Genomic DNA, 16515 nt, shown 5'->3' on the forward strand with positions numbered 1-16515 from the left:
GTGAATTAAGTCCCAAATTACATTTCCAGAGGGTGAAAGCAGTGGGATCCTTACCGCTTGTACTTCTTGTTCCTCCTTTCTTGAGTAGTAATCTTTCAAGTTGGCTCCCCGATCCCAGGTGGGTACAGGAGCACCATAGCCAGATGCTCCTCCAGAATTATTTTCTGTTAAAGAATATGATTGTTCTCTTATGAATCAAGGTATAAAAAATGCTAAATATTTTAAAGAGTTTTCCTAATGTAGATTTAGTTACTTCATGTTTAATTAAATATCCCAAGTTTTCAATAATTTGTAGGGGCCTGAAATTTTCATGACTTTTACTTGAAGTATTATATTATTTAAGTACACATCTAAATCGCACATTTCAAGGCTGATGAGGCTACTTTATTCATTAGCAACAGCTTGTGACTGATAATTCAGCATATTAAGATTTGTTTTAGACTTGTTACATATGTAACATGTAATGGTTGTTCTTTACTAAAAAAACCTGAAAAGAAAGCCAACTGTATTGGGCTGGAGCTGTGGCTCACTGGTAGAGTGCTTGCCTGGCATGTGCGAGGCCCTGGGTTCAATACTCAGCACCACATACAAATAAATGAAATAAAAGATCCCATTGACAACTTAAAAAAAAAAAAAAAAAAAAAAAAGACAACTAGGACTTTCAGAAAAAAAGGAGTTCAAGAGGTATAAGAAAGTGATAACCTTTTTGGTTTTTGGTATTGGGGATTGTACCCAGGGATGCTTTACCACTGACCTAAGTCACCAGTGAGGCCCTTACCTACCTTTTACAATTTTAATCCAGTGTCTAAGTTACTTAGGACTTGCTAATTTGCTGAGACTGGCTTGAACTTGCAATTCTCCTGCCTCCACCATGCCCAGCTAAGAAAGTGGAGCTCTTATGAGAAAGCACAGCAACAATGCTGATTACTAAAGCTGACTACTTTAGTCATTTTTTCTGTTCATTTCCTCCTCAAAGCAATTATATTGAGTAGATGCTGTTATTTCCTAAATATTGGATCTGCGGGGTTGGACATGCAGCCCAATGATAAGAGTGTTTGCCCACAGCACTGTTTAAAAAAAAAAAAAAAAAAAAAAAAAAAAGAATATCTGAGTCTTAATCTGACCAAAATCCTACTTATTCTCCCCTACAGTAGACATTCCAATAAAAGTTTTGAGTATATTCTGAATTTGGAAATGTTTGCTTACTTTATGGGGAGATTTTATGGCTGATTCATAAGTAAACAAAAAGTCTACAATATAGCTAGTAGGAATGAAAAACAAGAAAATGAAAGCTAAGGGTTGTGCTCAATGTTAGGTTTGATTTAGAGTACCTTCCACTTGAAAAAATTAATTCTAAGACCCTTAAACAAATGCTTTAGCCTGTGCAAAATCTCTTCAGAAGCAAAAATTTAGTAAAAAGCTAACAATTATGCTACAGAATATTTTCTAAGAAAAATAAAATGATCTGGTAGTAACTGACAGACATGTCTCTTAACATCTCGAGTTCACTCCAGTTTTTTTTCTCCAAATGAGAAAGCTAACAAAGAAAGACAGTACGTTCAGGCATGTGCACTCATTCATGTCCCTTACCTGCTGCCTTGAGAGCCAAATGTGGAGGAAGAGGTCCTCCCATGGTTGTTGGTAAATCTCCTCCAGTACTTGTGGTGGTGGTGGTGGTGTCAGATGTCTCAGCAGTAACTGTAGGTGGAGGAGGAGCAATCTGCAAGAAGAAAAGTGAAACTAGATTCAGTATTTTTATGTTCACAGGAATTACAAAATTCTTTTACTTTATCAGAGGCACATACCTCCTTTTCCCACAATATTTTCCCCATCTTTCAGCTCTCATTTCATGCAGTAAAAATCATACATAACTTTTCACCTCAGAATATATATGTAAACATTTAACTATATATGCAATGTGTATACAAATGTAATTTTTCCTCTAATAGTGATGTCAGTTTATACTGTTACTTTTTTAATTTGGTATCTTCATGAACTATCAATCAGTTAGCTATCTTTTATAGGAGCTCCCACAATCTAAATCATTCTAGAGGGAAAATATGAAGACAAAGGCATGTTTTATCCCCACCAAACTACATTCTAATGGGAAGAACTATTAAATACAGAAACATGTAAGTTGGGGGTGATGAATATCGCAGAGAAAAGACATAGGGAGTGTTAAAGATCACTATTTTAAGTGAATAGAGAAAGCCATGCTAGTGAGGTTAGATCTGAGAAAAGATACAAAGGAGTCAACTAGGCTTATGTGAGGGGAAAACATTCTAGGGAAAAATAACATTATGTACAGTATTGTGAGTTTTCTACTTCTTTAAATATTTATGTGAATTTTAATGACTTACTGGTCTGCTATATGGATGTACTATACATAGCTTAACCAACAGCATGTTGCCAGTTTTAAACAAGAAATTAACACTGCCATGAACTTTTGAACTTCGGTCACCTTTTTCAGAAAAAAAATTCATGAAGGTGAAATTCCTGGATTTAAAAGTGGCAACACACACTTGTAATGCCATCTACTCAGAAAAATGAGGAAGGAGGATTCTAAGTTACAGGCTAGCCTGGGCAATTAGGGAGACCCTGGCTCAAAAAATAAAGAAGTGGGGATACAGGTCAGTGGTACTGTGTCCCCAGGTTCAATAACCACTGCGTGAGAGGATGGGGGAACTTAAGAAATACCAACAGATACCATTTGGAGTACAAGTTAAAACCGTAAGGAGAAAACGTTATAGAACAATTAGAAATCCAGATATTAATTGCATATTTGATGACATTAAACTATTTTTAGCCTTTTATTCTAGTTTTGGTATAAGTTATGCTTAAACAAGGAATGATCTTTTAGAGGTGTAAACAAATATTAACAGATGAATGATAGTGATAGGATGTCTGGAATTTGCTTCAAGTAATAAAAGGACAAGTGTGCCTATCCAGAAAAGTGAACATGGTGGTTTATTATGTTATTCTTTTATACACATCTGAAAATTTTCCCCAGCAAAAAAAGTTTAAATGATCTTTTATATTGTGTAATTTGTGGGATGAAAAGGACAAGCGCAGAGCAAAAAAGGAATCTGAACAGGATTTGCCTGGAATGGGGACGTTACACAGGGCTTCCTCACTTTGGTTTGATTGACATTTTAGGCTGGCTAACTACTGTAGGAAGCTGTCAAGTAGTGTAGGATATTAGCAGCACCCCTGATCTCTACCTACTATCCAAGAGTGGCTCCCTCCAATTATAACAAATACCTCCATGTATCACCAAATGTCCTCCAGGACAAAACAGTCTGAGCAGTACTGGGTTGAGTTAATAAATACCATGAATAAAAATGGAGATGTAGGGGCTGGGGAGATAGCTCAGTCAGTAAAGTGCTTGCCTTGTAAGCACAAGGCCCTGGGTTCAATCCCCAGCACCCAAAAAAAAAAAAAAAAAAAAGGGAGATGTAAATAATGCCTTGGTTGGGGAAGATAAAGACAACAGCTAAAATAGAAATGGACTTGTGAACTGAATTTTTAGTTTTTACTGGGAACTGAACCCAGGGGCGCTCAATCACTGAGGCACATCCCCAGCCCTTTTTCACATTTTATTTAGAGACAGGGTCGCTTAGGGACTCACTAAATTACTGAGGCTGACTTTGAACTCGAGATCTTCCTACCTCAGCTTCTCAAACCACTGGGATTACAGGTGTGAGCCACCATGCCTGACTTATAATTTTAAATGGGTTACAGAATAGTTCTCCAGGTAGAAGGAAAAGTAGTACAAAAGTTTTGAGGTCTATGTAATGGCACATTATAGGAATTACAAGACCAGTGTAGTTGAAACAAAGGAAATGAGAGAAAGTAGGAAATGCAAAAAGGAAAAATCTAGGCATGTTAAAAGACACTCTCCAGTAGTAAACACACCTGGAAAACGCAAAAACGAAACACAAAAACACCCTAACTACATGCAGGCACTGAAGAGTGAACAAAGTAGGCGGATCCTGGAAGACAGTTGAAATTGGGAATCAGGGAATAACAAGGGTGTAATTCTTATTTGTTACTATTTTTAGAGGGAAGCCACACAAGACAGCTTCTCTCCAGCCTAAAGAGTCAGAATATAGGTGATTTAATTGCTTTATAAAACTACCAAATAAATACTCTTCGTAGCTAGGTGTGGTGGTGCACAACTGTAATTCCAGTGACTTGGGAAGCTGAGGCAGGAGAACTGTGAGTTCAAAGCCAGCTTCAGCAACTTAGCAAGGCCCTAAGCACTTCAGGGAGACCCTGTCTCTATAAATAGAAAAAAAAAAGGACTGTGGATGTTGCTCGGTGGTTAAGTACTCCTAAATTCAATCCCTGGTACCAAAAAAAAAAAAAAAAAAAAAACTTTGTAGGAACATAACATTATTCATCATCTCTACAACATAATATTCCAATGCCTGGGATACAATCCAAAATTTTCAGAGAGAGAAAAATGTGAGGGGCTGGGGAGATAGCTCAGTTGGTACAGTGCTTGCCTCTCAAGCACAAAGCCCTGGGCTCAATCCCCAGCACTGGAGGAAAAAAAAAAGAAAAATGTGATACCAACTCAGGAAAATACAATCAAACTGGAAGTCCACGCAAAAGAATTGAAAGTTTCAGGTCAAGTTTAGCATCCAGGTGAGAACATGTCTCGCTGAGTATGTACTCAATCCACAGCACCAAAAAAAAAAAAAAAAAAAAAAAACAACGGAAGACAAGAGCGTATTATCTTTAACATGTAGAAAGGGGCAAGGTTAAGCACCTCAGTGTTCTATATCCAGTAAAAATATTCTTCCAGAAAGACAAAATAGAAAGGTCTTCAGAAACACAATCTGCCACCAGCATATCTACACTGTAAGGCAATAGAAAGGAAGAGGCTAAAGGATACACAATGGATTTTAACAAATGAAGCATTAGCAAATGACTTCAAATACTTGAAGGGTATTTGCTAAAACGTTTTTTCCTTAGCTAGAATGAAATCTTCCAATATCTTCCTTAATTTTTTCTTTTCACAGATAGGAAAACCAATTTAATCAAAAACTTTCAAGTAAACCTACCAGAAAGTAAATTTCTTGACTTTAAGGTCAAGCAATAGGAAGACATGAAACATGAATTTTTACTTTCATAAACAGATTAAAATACATAAATTCAGGGAAAGCAAGAACCCCATTAAAGCTAGTATACACAATATTCCTTAACATTGTATATTCTGTAGTACTGGGATTTAACCCCGGTGCACTCTTCCACTGAGCTATACACCAGCCCTTTTCAATATTGAGATAGGTCTTGCTAAGTTGTTGGAGACTGCCCTTGAACTTGTTATTCTCCTGCCTCAGCCTCTGGAATCCTGGGAATCATAGGTCTGCCCCATTGCACCAGACTGCCTAATCCTTTTATAAAAACATCTTTCATTTTATTACCCAAGATATTTACTTAAACCACATGAATATTTTTAGGTCAACAATTCTTCAAAAATTTTTTGAAAACGCACATCTTCATTTTTTAATTAAATAAGCATTGAACTACACTTAAAAACAGTATTAGGGTTATGTGTTGTATTCTCACATAACTACCATATCAAAAACAAAATGATATTCCATTGCACAAAACACTTTTCCCTCTAAGAATGGGAACAAAACTACTTAAAAAGTTAGATTTGTATATTTTAAAATGTTATAAAGTGTCATAACTGCTCCTCTGAAAATTCTGCTGTATGTTCTATGAATATATGAAGCCATAAGAAACAGATTAAAGGAAACTTCAAAAATGTCAATTATGAGAATCTTCAGAAACTTGTTCAACATGAAGATTGCAAGGTTCACTAAAAAACACAACATATTTGAAGAGGGAAAAATTATCACTCTAGGTCTTCATACATATTAAGAGTACATAATCTTATAATTGAAAGAGTTCAGGAAGTGCCACCCCAAAATATGCAGCTTTGGAGGGGAACTGTAAATTCCAAAAATGAGCTTTCTCTTAATCTGCCTAAAGAGGGACCCTCGAAAAGGAACTCAATTATCTTGAATCCTCTCCTCAATCTGGTAAGATTTAACAATGTTACAGGAGAGGAAATTAGAGGTCCAGACAGATCACCTATTCTTCTGAGAATGCAGGAGGGTAAACAGAAGCTCCTCAATTTATGATATTCTTATGCTCTATTATAAGGCAAAAAGTCAAAAATGCATTTAATACATCTAACCTACCAAACATCATAGCTCATCAACAGTACATTGTAGAATATTGGCTGTTTACCCTTGTTATCACAAAGCTGACCAGAAGCTATGAGATTCTTATCCTGTATTATTGGTAGTCTGGAGAAAAGTTAAAATACAAAATTTGAAGTACCATTTCTACTGACTGCCTATTACTTTTGCACCATTCAGGTAGAAATGGTCAAAAGCTAGGGATCATCTGTACAACTTTCAGAACTCATTGAATTTTGAGGTATTCACTGTTATTTCATTCCAATTTTAGCATATGTGCTGTTCTTCTGTGATGTCCCTGCATACATAATAAATTGGTACTTTTTCTGGTAATCTGTTATTTTAATTTTTACCCCAAGAACCTAGAAGCATGAAAGGAAACCATTTATCAATCCCTTACAAATACTTATCAAGTACTTGACCATTAAGTACTTACCCCCATAGCTGGGACTTCTTCACTCTTTACTTCATTTATTCGAACCAAATAGTTAACAAAGTCTCTGGCAGCATTGCTCTGTGCATCTTTTTTATTGGTGGAGTTGCCCATGCCAGTGTAATTATATCCTTCTACCCGAACCTTTAAGAGTCAAGAAGAAAAAAGTGTATTAAAGCTGGGTAATTCTCACAATTCAAAACAGTCCATTAAGAGGTATGAAGCAGCTAATTTTTAGAGAAGTATTCTAAAAGAACACTAAAAATAACACCCGAGAACATACAGGCTACCTTATGAAAAAATTTGAATTGTACTAAGCTAAAATTATACTAAGCTTAATTATAATATATATTTAAGTGGCTCAGATATTTTCATGTAACGATGTTCCACATTAAAATCTGATTTTATAAAAACAAGCTCTTCAATTATTCTTTCAAGCACTTTGATTCTAAAGGTGTTAGGAAAATTGCAAAGTTTATCTAACTTTTCTGTTGAGGAAGATTTAAGCTCTAGTTACAATTATTTACCTATCACATTGTTCTGTAAGTTATGCTTTCTTGAAAATGATTTATAATAAAACAGCAGTCACAACAAAGAACTATTCTTCCCCACTGTGCAAATGACTTAAACATTTCCAAACAAATATTCTTTTAACTTCAAAATAACTTTATAATTCACATAAAGGAACTGTATTCTACAGTACCTCACACATGAATTTCTGCCTGTTTTTGTTCCCTACTGCTCTAATTTCATACGATGGAGTCATCTTCCTTTTGCCACACCAGGCATACAGAAAATTTTTAACGTCACCCATGATTCAGGAGTCTTCTTTGGACCTAAGAAAACAAAGTTGGTTAAAAACAGCATCATATCAAAACCTGGAAATAAAACATTACCTAGAAATTACTGAAATCTCGGTTAATAGATCAAGACTGGAAAGAAATTTCCCCACAATGGCTATCTTTGGGGTCTGTGAATGATTTTTCTATTTTCTTAAATATTTTATACAATGTTCCACATTCTACAATGAGCATCTTATGTGTTTTAACTCATTTACTGATCTTAACAAGGGAAGTTATGGTACATTCTATTACTGTCTACAGAGAACAAACTAAGGCTTAGAAAATTTAACAGTCATTCATGGTGGAGGCATAAATTCAAATACCTACTATCATATTAAGAAATGGGGGCTAGGGAGATAGCTCAGTTGGTAGAGTGCTTGCCTTGCAAGCACAAGGCCCTGGGTTCAATCCCCAGCACCGGGGGGAAAAAAAAAAAAAAAAAAAAAGGAAAGAAATGGCCATCAATCATTTTGTGTACAAGTCCAATGGTCTCCTTTCATTCTGACTGACTACTAGGACTATCCTTTATGCTGCAAACTAGATATTACACTGGATAAAGTCCAAACACATTAAGCATTTCTTTCTTGAAGCAAGTAAGGTCACTATTTTCGTTAAATGTTGGTCACCAAAACTCTCGTTTAGGAGCAGCCTATAGACATTGCCAGGCGTGCTGGGTGAAATCCCAGCCGATTGGGAGGCCGAGGCAGGACTGGGAGGTCAAAGCCAGCCTCAGCAAAAGCGAGGTGCTAAGCAATTCAGGGAAACCCTGTCTCTAAATAAAAATACAAAATAGGGCTAGTGATGTGGCTCAGTGATCAAGTCCCTGAGTTCAATCCCCGGTACCAAAATAAAATAAATAAATAAATAAAAAGAAATCACGGGCATGGTGGGGCATGCCTGTAATCCCAGTGACTGAGGAGAGTGAGGCAGGAGGATTACAAGTTCAAGACACTGCAAACCATAAAGGCCCTAAGGTTGAGTTGAGTATGTTATGTTGTTCAGGAGTTGAATACTCCTAGATTCAATCTTTGGTACAAAAATAAAACAAAAAACCCTGTAGGAAATGTTTCCTTGAAATGCAATGTATCACACTTTTTGGCACTCTGCCTGTAATTGAGACTATAAAATATTAAAAAAGACAGAGGGTATGTGTCTAAAGTCATCTGGTGAAGAAAATGGAATGCCGTATTATTAAAAATACTGTGGAGAGTTAAAGAGGTCTGCTATGGTTCAGCTAAATGTCCAAAGACCCACCTGTTATTGGCTTAATCCCCAGTCCATGGTACTACTTGAAAGTGGTGGAAACTTTAAGAGGTGGAGCCTAGCGAAAGGCCTTCCAGTACTAGGGGGAGAAGGAGCAAGCACTAGAAAGAGTATTGGAACTCCACCCCCCCACACACACACCCTACCAAGAGCTTAATTTGCTCGCTCCACCATGATGTGCTAAATCACCACAGGCCCAAATGCAGTGGGGCTAATCTAATTCACCATGGACTGAAACCTTGAAGCAAAATAATGCTTTCTTTTTGAGTTAATTATCTCCAATATTTTGTGTTAGTAATGGTACACTAATAGCTTCCACCTGTAAATTCGATCTGAGTATTTAGTTCAAAAAACAAACTCAGTCAATGAGTAACAAAATATGAAGCGCTAGAGACTCAATACTAAATCATTTCTCATTTCTTCGGTAGTCTTATCTAACTCTGTATATAGTGCAAAATGTTAAACGAAAAGTTTAATCTACTTCGTCTTTCAACTCTAAAATCAAATTCATTCAAGAGAAGCGCTAACACATCCACCTGCATGGCATCTCAGTCAAATGGGAATTCTAAATTTCTTCCTCAAACCTGTTCCAAACTCCTCCCTTCCATATTCCCATATCCATTAATGGTACGACCATCCCCTAAATTAGTCGCGTCACAATTCGGGAATGAGATTCCACTCCCTGAAAATCCTTAACCTCGAGTCTTTACTGAGGCCTCACTAGATGCCTTAGGGCACCTTCTTATAGAACTACTTTTAGGGCTGGGGCTCAGTGGTAGAGCACTCACACCTAGCATGTGTGAGGCACTGAGTTCGATTCTCAGCACCACACGCACAAAAATAAAATATAGATACTGTGTTCATCTACAACTAAAAATATTCTTAAGATAATTTTTTTAAAAACCTTTTAAAATTCCACCGTTGCAATAACCATTACGATTCCCTTTAGAAAGACGAGAGAACTGATACCAAGGATAATTTGTGCCAGCAAAGAGACCCTAATCGGAGAACCCACAATTTCGCCACGGTCTTCCGCCAGGCTCCACCACCACCGCACACCGGGAGCGCCGGCTGACCCGCCGACTCGCGCCCCTGAACCCGGTCTCGGAAGTCGCCCTCCGGCCCCTGCAGGCACAGGTCTGGGGCTCAGCGCTCGCCCGCGGCGACGGCGCGCGGAGGCGGACGCCCCCCGGCCCAGCCCCCTCCTCCCGGCGCGGCCCCTCCGCCCCGCCGACGGCGGCGTTCCCGCGCACACGCCGTCACCCTCCGCCGGCGCGCGGAGACCTTTGTTTCCCGACCGCCTGCCCTCCCCGCACCCCTCCGCCGCCCCGAAGAAAGGGCAGCGGCCACATCTGACCCACTGGGTTGTCGCGTGGATGAACGAACCTCCCACGGGCCCTAGGCACGTGCAGAAGTCCGGCAACAACCGCCACAGGCGCTTCACCCCCTCCCTTCCCGCGGCCGCGCCCCAGCAGGCCCGTGGGTAAATGCAGAGGGCTCGGCGTGCAAGGGACAGGAGAGAGGGAGAGGGCAAAAGCGGGGACCCCCGGGCGCCCGCGCTGCCCAAGTGCGCCACGGCGGGCGCGCGCACACCCGCGATCCGGGCGCCGGCCGCCCCTCCCCCACCGCCGCCGCCCGAGCTCCACACAAAGCCGCCGCAGAGCCGCGGCCCCACTGCCTGTCCGCCTGCCCGCCGCCCCACCCGGCAGCCAGAGTCTCACTCTTACCAGCCTCCGCTTCCCGGTGCCCGAGAGCACGGCCCTCTTAAGACCGTCTGCGACTCCGGCCTCCGTCAGAGACCGCTAAAAAGCACGCGGCCCCTTGCACCCAGGCAGCGGCGAAATGGCTCCGACCGCGGCGCACAGGGGGCGGAGCCAGCGCGCACACGCATGCGCAAAAGGCGAGGTCGGCCGCGAGGGCGCCCCGCGGGAGGGGGCGGGGCGGGCGCCCCTGGCGCCTCGAGGCCGCGGCCTGCCTGGAGATCGCTGCGCGCGCGGCCTGGGCTACTTCCGGGAACGAGCGCCCGCCCCGAGCCTTGTGGGGAATTGAGGGCCTAAGCGTTTTGATGCCATTGTGTTTCCCAACCTCTATCCCAGGCGCCCGCGGCACCTCACAATATGCTACCCAGGAATATATTTATTGGGCGCGTTTCAAGATGGCTATTCCGAAAAACTGCTGGCAGGAATGATTCCGAAAGGCCGCCCTTTTGTAAAGAACTTTACATCTCTAAAGGAAGTCGACATTAGTGAAGTAAACGGATGTAAACAGGCTTTCCCCTTTGAAACCCCTTTCTGCCTAAGAAAGACCTTTTCAGAGAAGGGAGAGGCGGGGGGTCTGATCCCCGGCCCGCAGATCACCACCCGACCGGTTGCCTGGGAGACTCATTTGCGTAACAAGGCGCCGCAGCGCTTGTGCCCCCCGCCCCCGTGGGCTTGCACGCTTCCTGGCTGCCCGCTGCCCCCAGCCCTTTGTTCAGCGCTATCTAAATGTCAACTGCGAAGCCCTCCTTTAGGTCCCAGTTTGCAATTTATTAAGATGTTTTTGCACTTAAATTTGTTATGTTCCCTCCCCCAAACTCGGGTTAATCTATCGTCAATTTATTTCACAGATTAAAATTATCAAGGGGCTGGAAGTGTGTGGCTCAGTAGTAGAGCACTTACCCAGCATCCGCGAATCCGCGAGGCCCTGGGTTCTATACCCAGTACTGGTTTAAAATATATATATGTATACTTATTTATATATATATATTTATGTATGATTTTTATATATGTATGTGTGTGTGTGTATATATATATATATATGTATACATATATATACCTTCAGTAGGAAAAAAGATAAAACTTCCTTACCCCTATGAGATCAGGTGGCTGTCCTTGGAAGGCAGAGTGTAAGGAACAAGGCTACAGCCATTTCTCCCCTGATTCTGCCCCCTGTCCACACACCATTTTTGTAATCTAGATTGTTAACTTTTTTGTCAGTCATTGGTCCAATTAGCCCGCAGGCTTTCACTAAGGGTAATTCCCCTGCTACTTGCTCACTCCTCTCTCTCACCTTCACTCCCCGGTCACTCACACTCTCTCGCTCTTTCTTTCCCTTTCACCCTTAAGAGCAGACACTTTGCTAATAAAGTTTCTTGTGTGAATTTCCAGCCCTGGAGTGGTTCCTGGGTGCTTTCAGACTGGAAATCTGCTAACTGCCTAGGGTTGTTGAGATGATTAAATGAGATGACTCACTGGAAGGGTGGTACAGAGGTAGAGAGACTGCTTAGCATGCAGGGTATTACATATGGAAAATGAAAAAACACAGTAAGGCCTGAGAAAAGGGAGTGAAAAAGAAAGCCATACATTGATAGCTTTCTCAGTGCATTCCTTCCCAATGATAGAACAGTCCCTAGAAAGGAAGCTAAAGCATTGATTCCTCCCCAAATAAATCTTTTTCCAGTGACAGCACAATGGGACCCTGAAGGGAAAGAGAGAAACACTGAACGCAGACCCCAGACCCTCCATTCTTCTACAAGTAAAAATGTTGCCTGGTAAAAAATTTTTAAATTCTCACAAACCTGTTTCCTAAGTGCTCAGATTGATATGTTCATTAGACCACCCCTCAAAAATAACCTATATAAAACCCAGTCCCTTTCTTTCTTCAGTGGCTCATTTTCCACCAGGAAAGTGGGTTCACCAGAGCTATTTCATCCCTGCGTCCCCTTCCTGAAGAACAGCTGAGATGATTCATGAGGTTTGCATCCTGCCTGGTGTTTTTGTGCTAACACAGGGAACCCTGGGTTCAAATTCCAGCTAAATAAATATATTTCAGAGTACCGATTGAGGAGTGAAGGACTTATTCTTGGTTAAGGCTAGGGGAAGTAGGAGATAAAATTGCACACCAATCTCCAACCCTTGGAGTGTTGAGAGTGTATAGATATTAGGATAAAAGAAATGAGGAATATTGATGTCTTTTCTGGGAATGGGAGGATGTTTCCCATTAATTTCTGCACCACCTCTTTTTGCTCCTTTTGTGGTTATTTCCTGTCGTCCATATGGTAATTGTTAACTGTCATGGTGCTTACTTAGCATGTGGGTGGGATTATAATGAAGTTAGAGATTGCCTCATGGTCACTCTGGCAAACATCTTGTATCCAACCAGTTTCGGCTAGCCCACCCGAAGAGGAACTTCTGGCCTTCAGACTTCCTGACTCAAAATTGGCAAGAGTAAGCCAGATAGAAGTTTAGCTAAATGGCCTGGACAGTCCAAGATTAGGACAGGGTAGCAAAATGGCATACAAAGGGGATTTAATTCAGTACCTGGCACACATTAGGTGTTCAATAGGTGTTTTGTAGTCATTCAAGTACTCTAAAAACCAAGGTCTCTTGAAAGAATTCAGCACAAGTGATGGCAAAGACATTCTTGGCTAGCCAGGGTCACTCACTGTAGTGCCTGGAACTCTAAATTCTCAATAAACTCTTGTTTAATGTATAAGTAAAAACTGCAAGGTTGTTTTTTATTTAAATTGGATATCTTTTGTCTTCGGAGTATTTGGAATAATTTGTATCTGTAACTATTGTAGTAGTGAAGCCAGAATTGAGGACAGGCAATTAAGGTAGAATAAGAAATCTGAGGCCATCTGAGTCTGGGAAGTTGGAGACCGCCCCTGGGACATTGGAATGTCAGTGTCTCCAGTGCCTTTTTGATCACCAAGATTACCTGCCTAACTACCCCTCCCAAAAAAGCTGCAGGCAGGGAATTGCTAACTAACACCCACTGGACCTTTACCTACCTGAATCACTTTGGCCCTCCCCCTGCCCATCTGCTTCTCACCTTTTTTGCCATGTCACCGGCAACTCCTGGGCCTAGTCACATAGGCAGGAAGGAGAAAGATAAGGGGGCAGAGAACAGAGCAAAGAAGACCCTAATCTGTAAAAGATGTAAGGTGCGCTCACTTCTTGGGATCCTAGAACATCAGCCATGGACCCCTTCTCCCTCCCGGGAGAAGTCTGTATCTTTACCTTTAAATAAAACCTGCTTAAATGCTTGCCTTGGCGTGCTTCTCTGATGTTATACTTCAGCATTTGAGGAAGCAGAACTTGTCACCGGTAAACTGCTGTATCAGTAGTCACTGTTAAATTTTGCTTCCCTTTTTTAAATTTTTAAAATTTTTTTTGGCACTGGGGATTGAGCCCAGGGGCGCTTTACTGTAACACTGGTCCACTTTATGGTCTGAACATAGCTCTTGCTCCCCTGTCACTGTGACTTTTTAAAAAATGTACATGTTTCTTTTTCTCCCTCCTCTCATTTCTCCTTCCTAATCCTAGGCAGTTATCGGTCCTTGAGCATACCCACCCTGCAACAGGAACAAAGTAATTCAGACTTCAGGGATGGCACAGATTTCAGAAATGACTGTCTCCAAATTAACAAGTGAATTGCAACTCTGACAGAGCTCATGTGGAATATAGCCTTTGAATCGCCTCTTTAAAAGCCCCCTGCTCCCTTGGATGGACAGAATCACAGCCTTTGGGACTGTTCTTCTTTGTAGTCTGTTCTCCTTTGCTAGCAAAGCAATAAGACATCTTTCTCCTTTTTCTCAAAGCCATGTCCTTGTTATTGGATTGGCATCAAGGACAAGGACCCCATTTTCGGTAATACTCCTACGAGTGTTATTTACTCAGTAACATGCTTTAGGGGTGCCCGTACACTCAAGCGCTAACAATAAATCACTTGGTTTTGCCATAGTTCAAGGAACGACTCCCAAGAAAAAAGCATTTGATTTTAGCACTTCCCCCGATTTGAGACAAGGTGTCTCACATGGGGCAAACTGGACTTGGACTGGAGGTTCCAAGATGCTGACACACTTGCCCACTTATTGGAAGCCATTTCCAGGGCCTCAAAGATAACCAGTTCACACGCTTACTGATGCACATGTGAGAAAGCTTGTCCCTCACATCAAAGGTTAACATTTGCACATGCCTCTGTGCTTACAGGGCCTCAGCCAACAAATGGCTCAAATGTAGGACATTGACATTTATAAAGGGCATTCTAGCTGCTGTGTAGAAAATATATCAGAGGTCAGTCAGGATGGACAGTATCCTCAGGTGGTTCATCTGGCATGAACTTGAAGACTGGTAGCTGATATGCAGATACAGGGAACTAGTCCTACTGGAAAGTTTCCTTATGCCATTGGTGGATTCTATTCCCTTCTGTTTACTAGTTGTGTGAAAAAGAGTTCAGAAAATTAAGTTTTTTCTTTTAGTCCTTTAACTTAACTGCTAAAGTGTGCCTCGTACAGTGGCACATGCCTGTGATCTCAGCAACTTGGGGAGGCTGAGGCAAGAGGATTGCAGATTTGAGGTCAGCCTTGGGAATTTAATGAGACCCTGTCTAACAATAAAGGACCAGGGATGCTGCTCAGTGGTAGAGCATCCCTGGGTTCTATCCTTAGTACCACCAAATTAAAAAAAAAAAAAAAAAAAAAAAAGATATATATAAAGTCAGAGTGAGATTTTTGGGTCCTACCCAAATCCATTGCTAAAGAAAAGCAACTGTTGGAAAGTGTGGCAGGGAGGGAAACAGCAGCACTGCTGGGCTCACCATGGAAGGGAAGCTGGCCCGCATGACAATAATTTAGGGCACTGTGTCTTCTTGGTGGCTCAGGGGAAATTGTGGTGCCCAGAGCAAAAGTCCTTTGGTGCTTTGACACTTTCAGCTTTGAAAGTTCTTTGTATAGCAGGAAGCAGAGACACGGATTCACCTTTGGGGAAGGCCTTTCCTTCCATATGAGAAAGAAGGCCTGTGAATATTTGCTGATCTTAGTAAAACTTCCTAATTTCCTTCCTTCCTTCCTTTCTTCCTACCTACCTACAATTCAAATAAGCCCGTGTGGTTCATTTCAGCTCCTTCATTGCCAAACCTGGGTACAGACTGCTTCAGTTTCTCTGCTTTCTCCTTGTCTGAGATGATCAAGGTATAAAAGTATCTGCTGGATCAAACTTTTTAAATTTGACATTACCTTTATTTTTCTTTCACTTATTAATTGGGGGGGGGGGGTGTTCCAGGGATTGAATGTAGGGGTGCTCAAGCACTGAGTCACATTCCTAGCCCTTTTCTTCAATTTATTTTGAGACGATCTCACCAAGTTGCTCGGAGCCTCAGTAAGTTGTTGAGGTTGTCCTCAAACTTGTCCTGCTGCCTCAGTCTCCCAAGTCATTGGGATTACAGGTGTGTGCCACCACGCCTGGCTATCTTTGGCTATTTTTATCTTGACTGACTTGGTATCCTTTCACCAGCTGTGAGCAGAAAATCCTTAATTTTCTTCACTTTTTGAGGCATGGTGACAAGGCACACAGAGAACCAAAGAATAGCAACAGATGCTTTAGAAGTGCCCACTCACTCTAACCCGGTGAGTGGACTGCTTTGTTTTACCCTAGTCAGAAATCAGTTTTTTATTACTATAACAAAATACTTGAGGTTCAGTAACTTTTTTTTTTTTTTTTTAAAGGAGGAAAAGTTTATTTTGGGTTCCTGGTTTTAGAGGTTTCAGTCCATAGTCAGTGATTCCATTGCTCTGGACCCAAGATGAGGCAGAAATAGTGGCAGAAGAGCATGGTGGAGGAAAGCTGTCAGTTCATGGCAGCCAAAAAGGTGAGAGTGAGGGAGGAAGGGAGAGAATCGATAATATATATATATATATATATATATATATATATATTGCGGTTCCGGAGCTCAAGGGTATGGTGCTGGCTCCGCTGGGCTCTGGCTTCATGGTGGA

General features: G+C 41.4%; 1 protein-coding gene across 3 annotated transcripts in view; it reads right to left on the reverse strand.

Moving 5' to 3' along the window:
- DHX9 (DExH-box helicase 9) overlaps positions 1–10624 on the reverse strand; it is a 40579-nt gene extending 29955 nt beyond the window's left edge. For 2 of the 3 annotated variants that reach the window (XM_079106944.1, XM_079106946.1), the window contains exons 1-5: positions 10484–10624; positions 7355–7487; positions 6655–6795; positions 1591–1720; positions 55–164 (exon numbers count right to left, since the gene is read on the reverse strand). In XM_079106944.1, coding sequence (XP_078963070.1) covers positions 55–164; positions 1591–1720; positions 6655–6795; positions 7355–7465 — 492 coding nt within the window. In that variant the 5' untranslated portion in view covers positions 7466–7487; positions 10484–10624. Of the gene's footprint in view, positions 1–54; positions 165–1590; positions 1721–6654; positions 6796–7354; positions 7488–10477 lie in introns of all 3 variants that reach the window. The other variant, XM_079106945.1, reaches the window with a different exon arrangement.
- Between the last annotated feature and the right edge of the window lie 5891 nt (positions 10625–16515).

Source organism: Sciurus vulgaris (assembly GCF_902686455.1).
Source record: "Sciurus vulgaris genome assembly, chromosome: 12".
NCBI classification, from domain to species: Eukaryota; Metazoa; Chordata; class Mammalia; order Rodentia; family Sciuridae; genus Sciurus; species Sciurus vulgaris.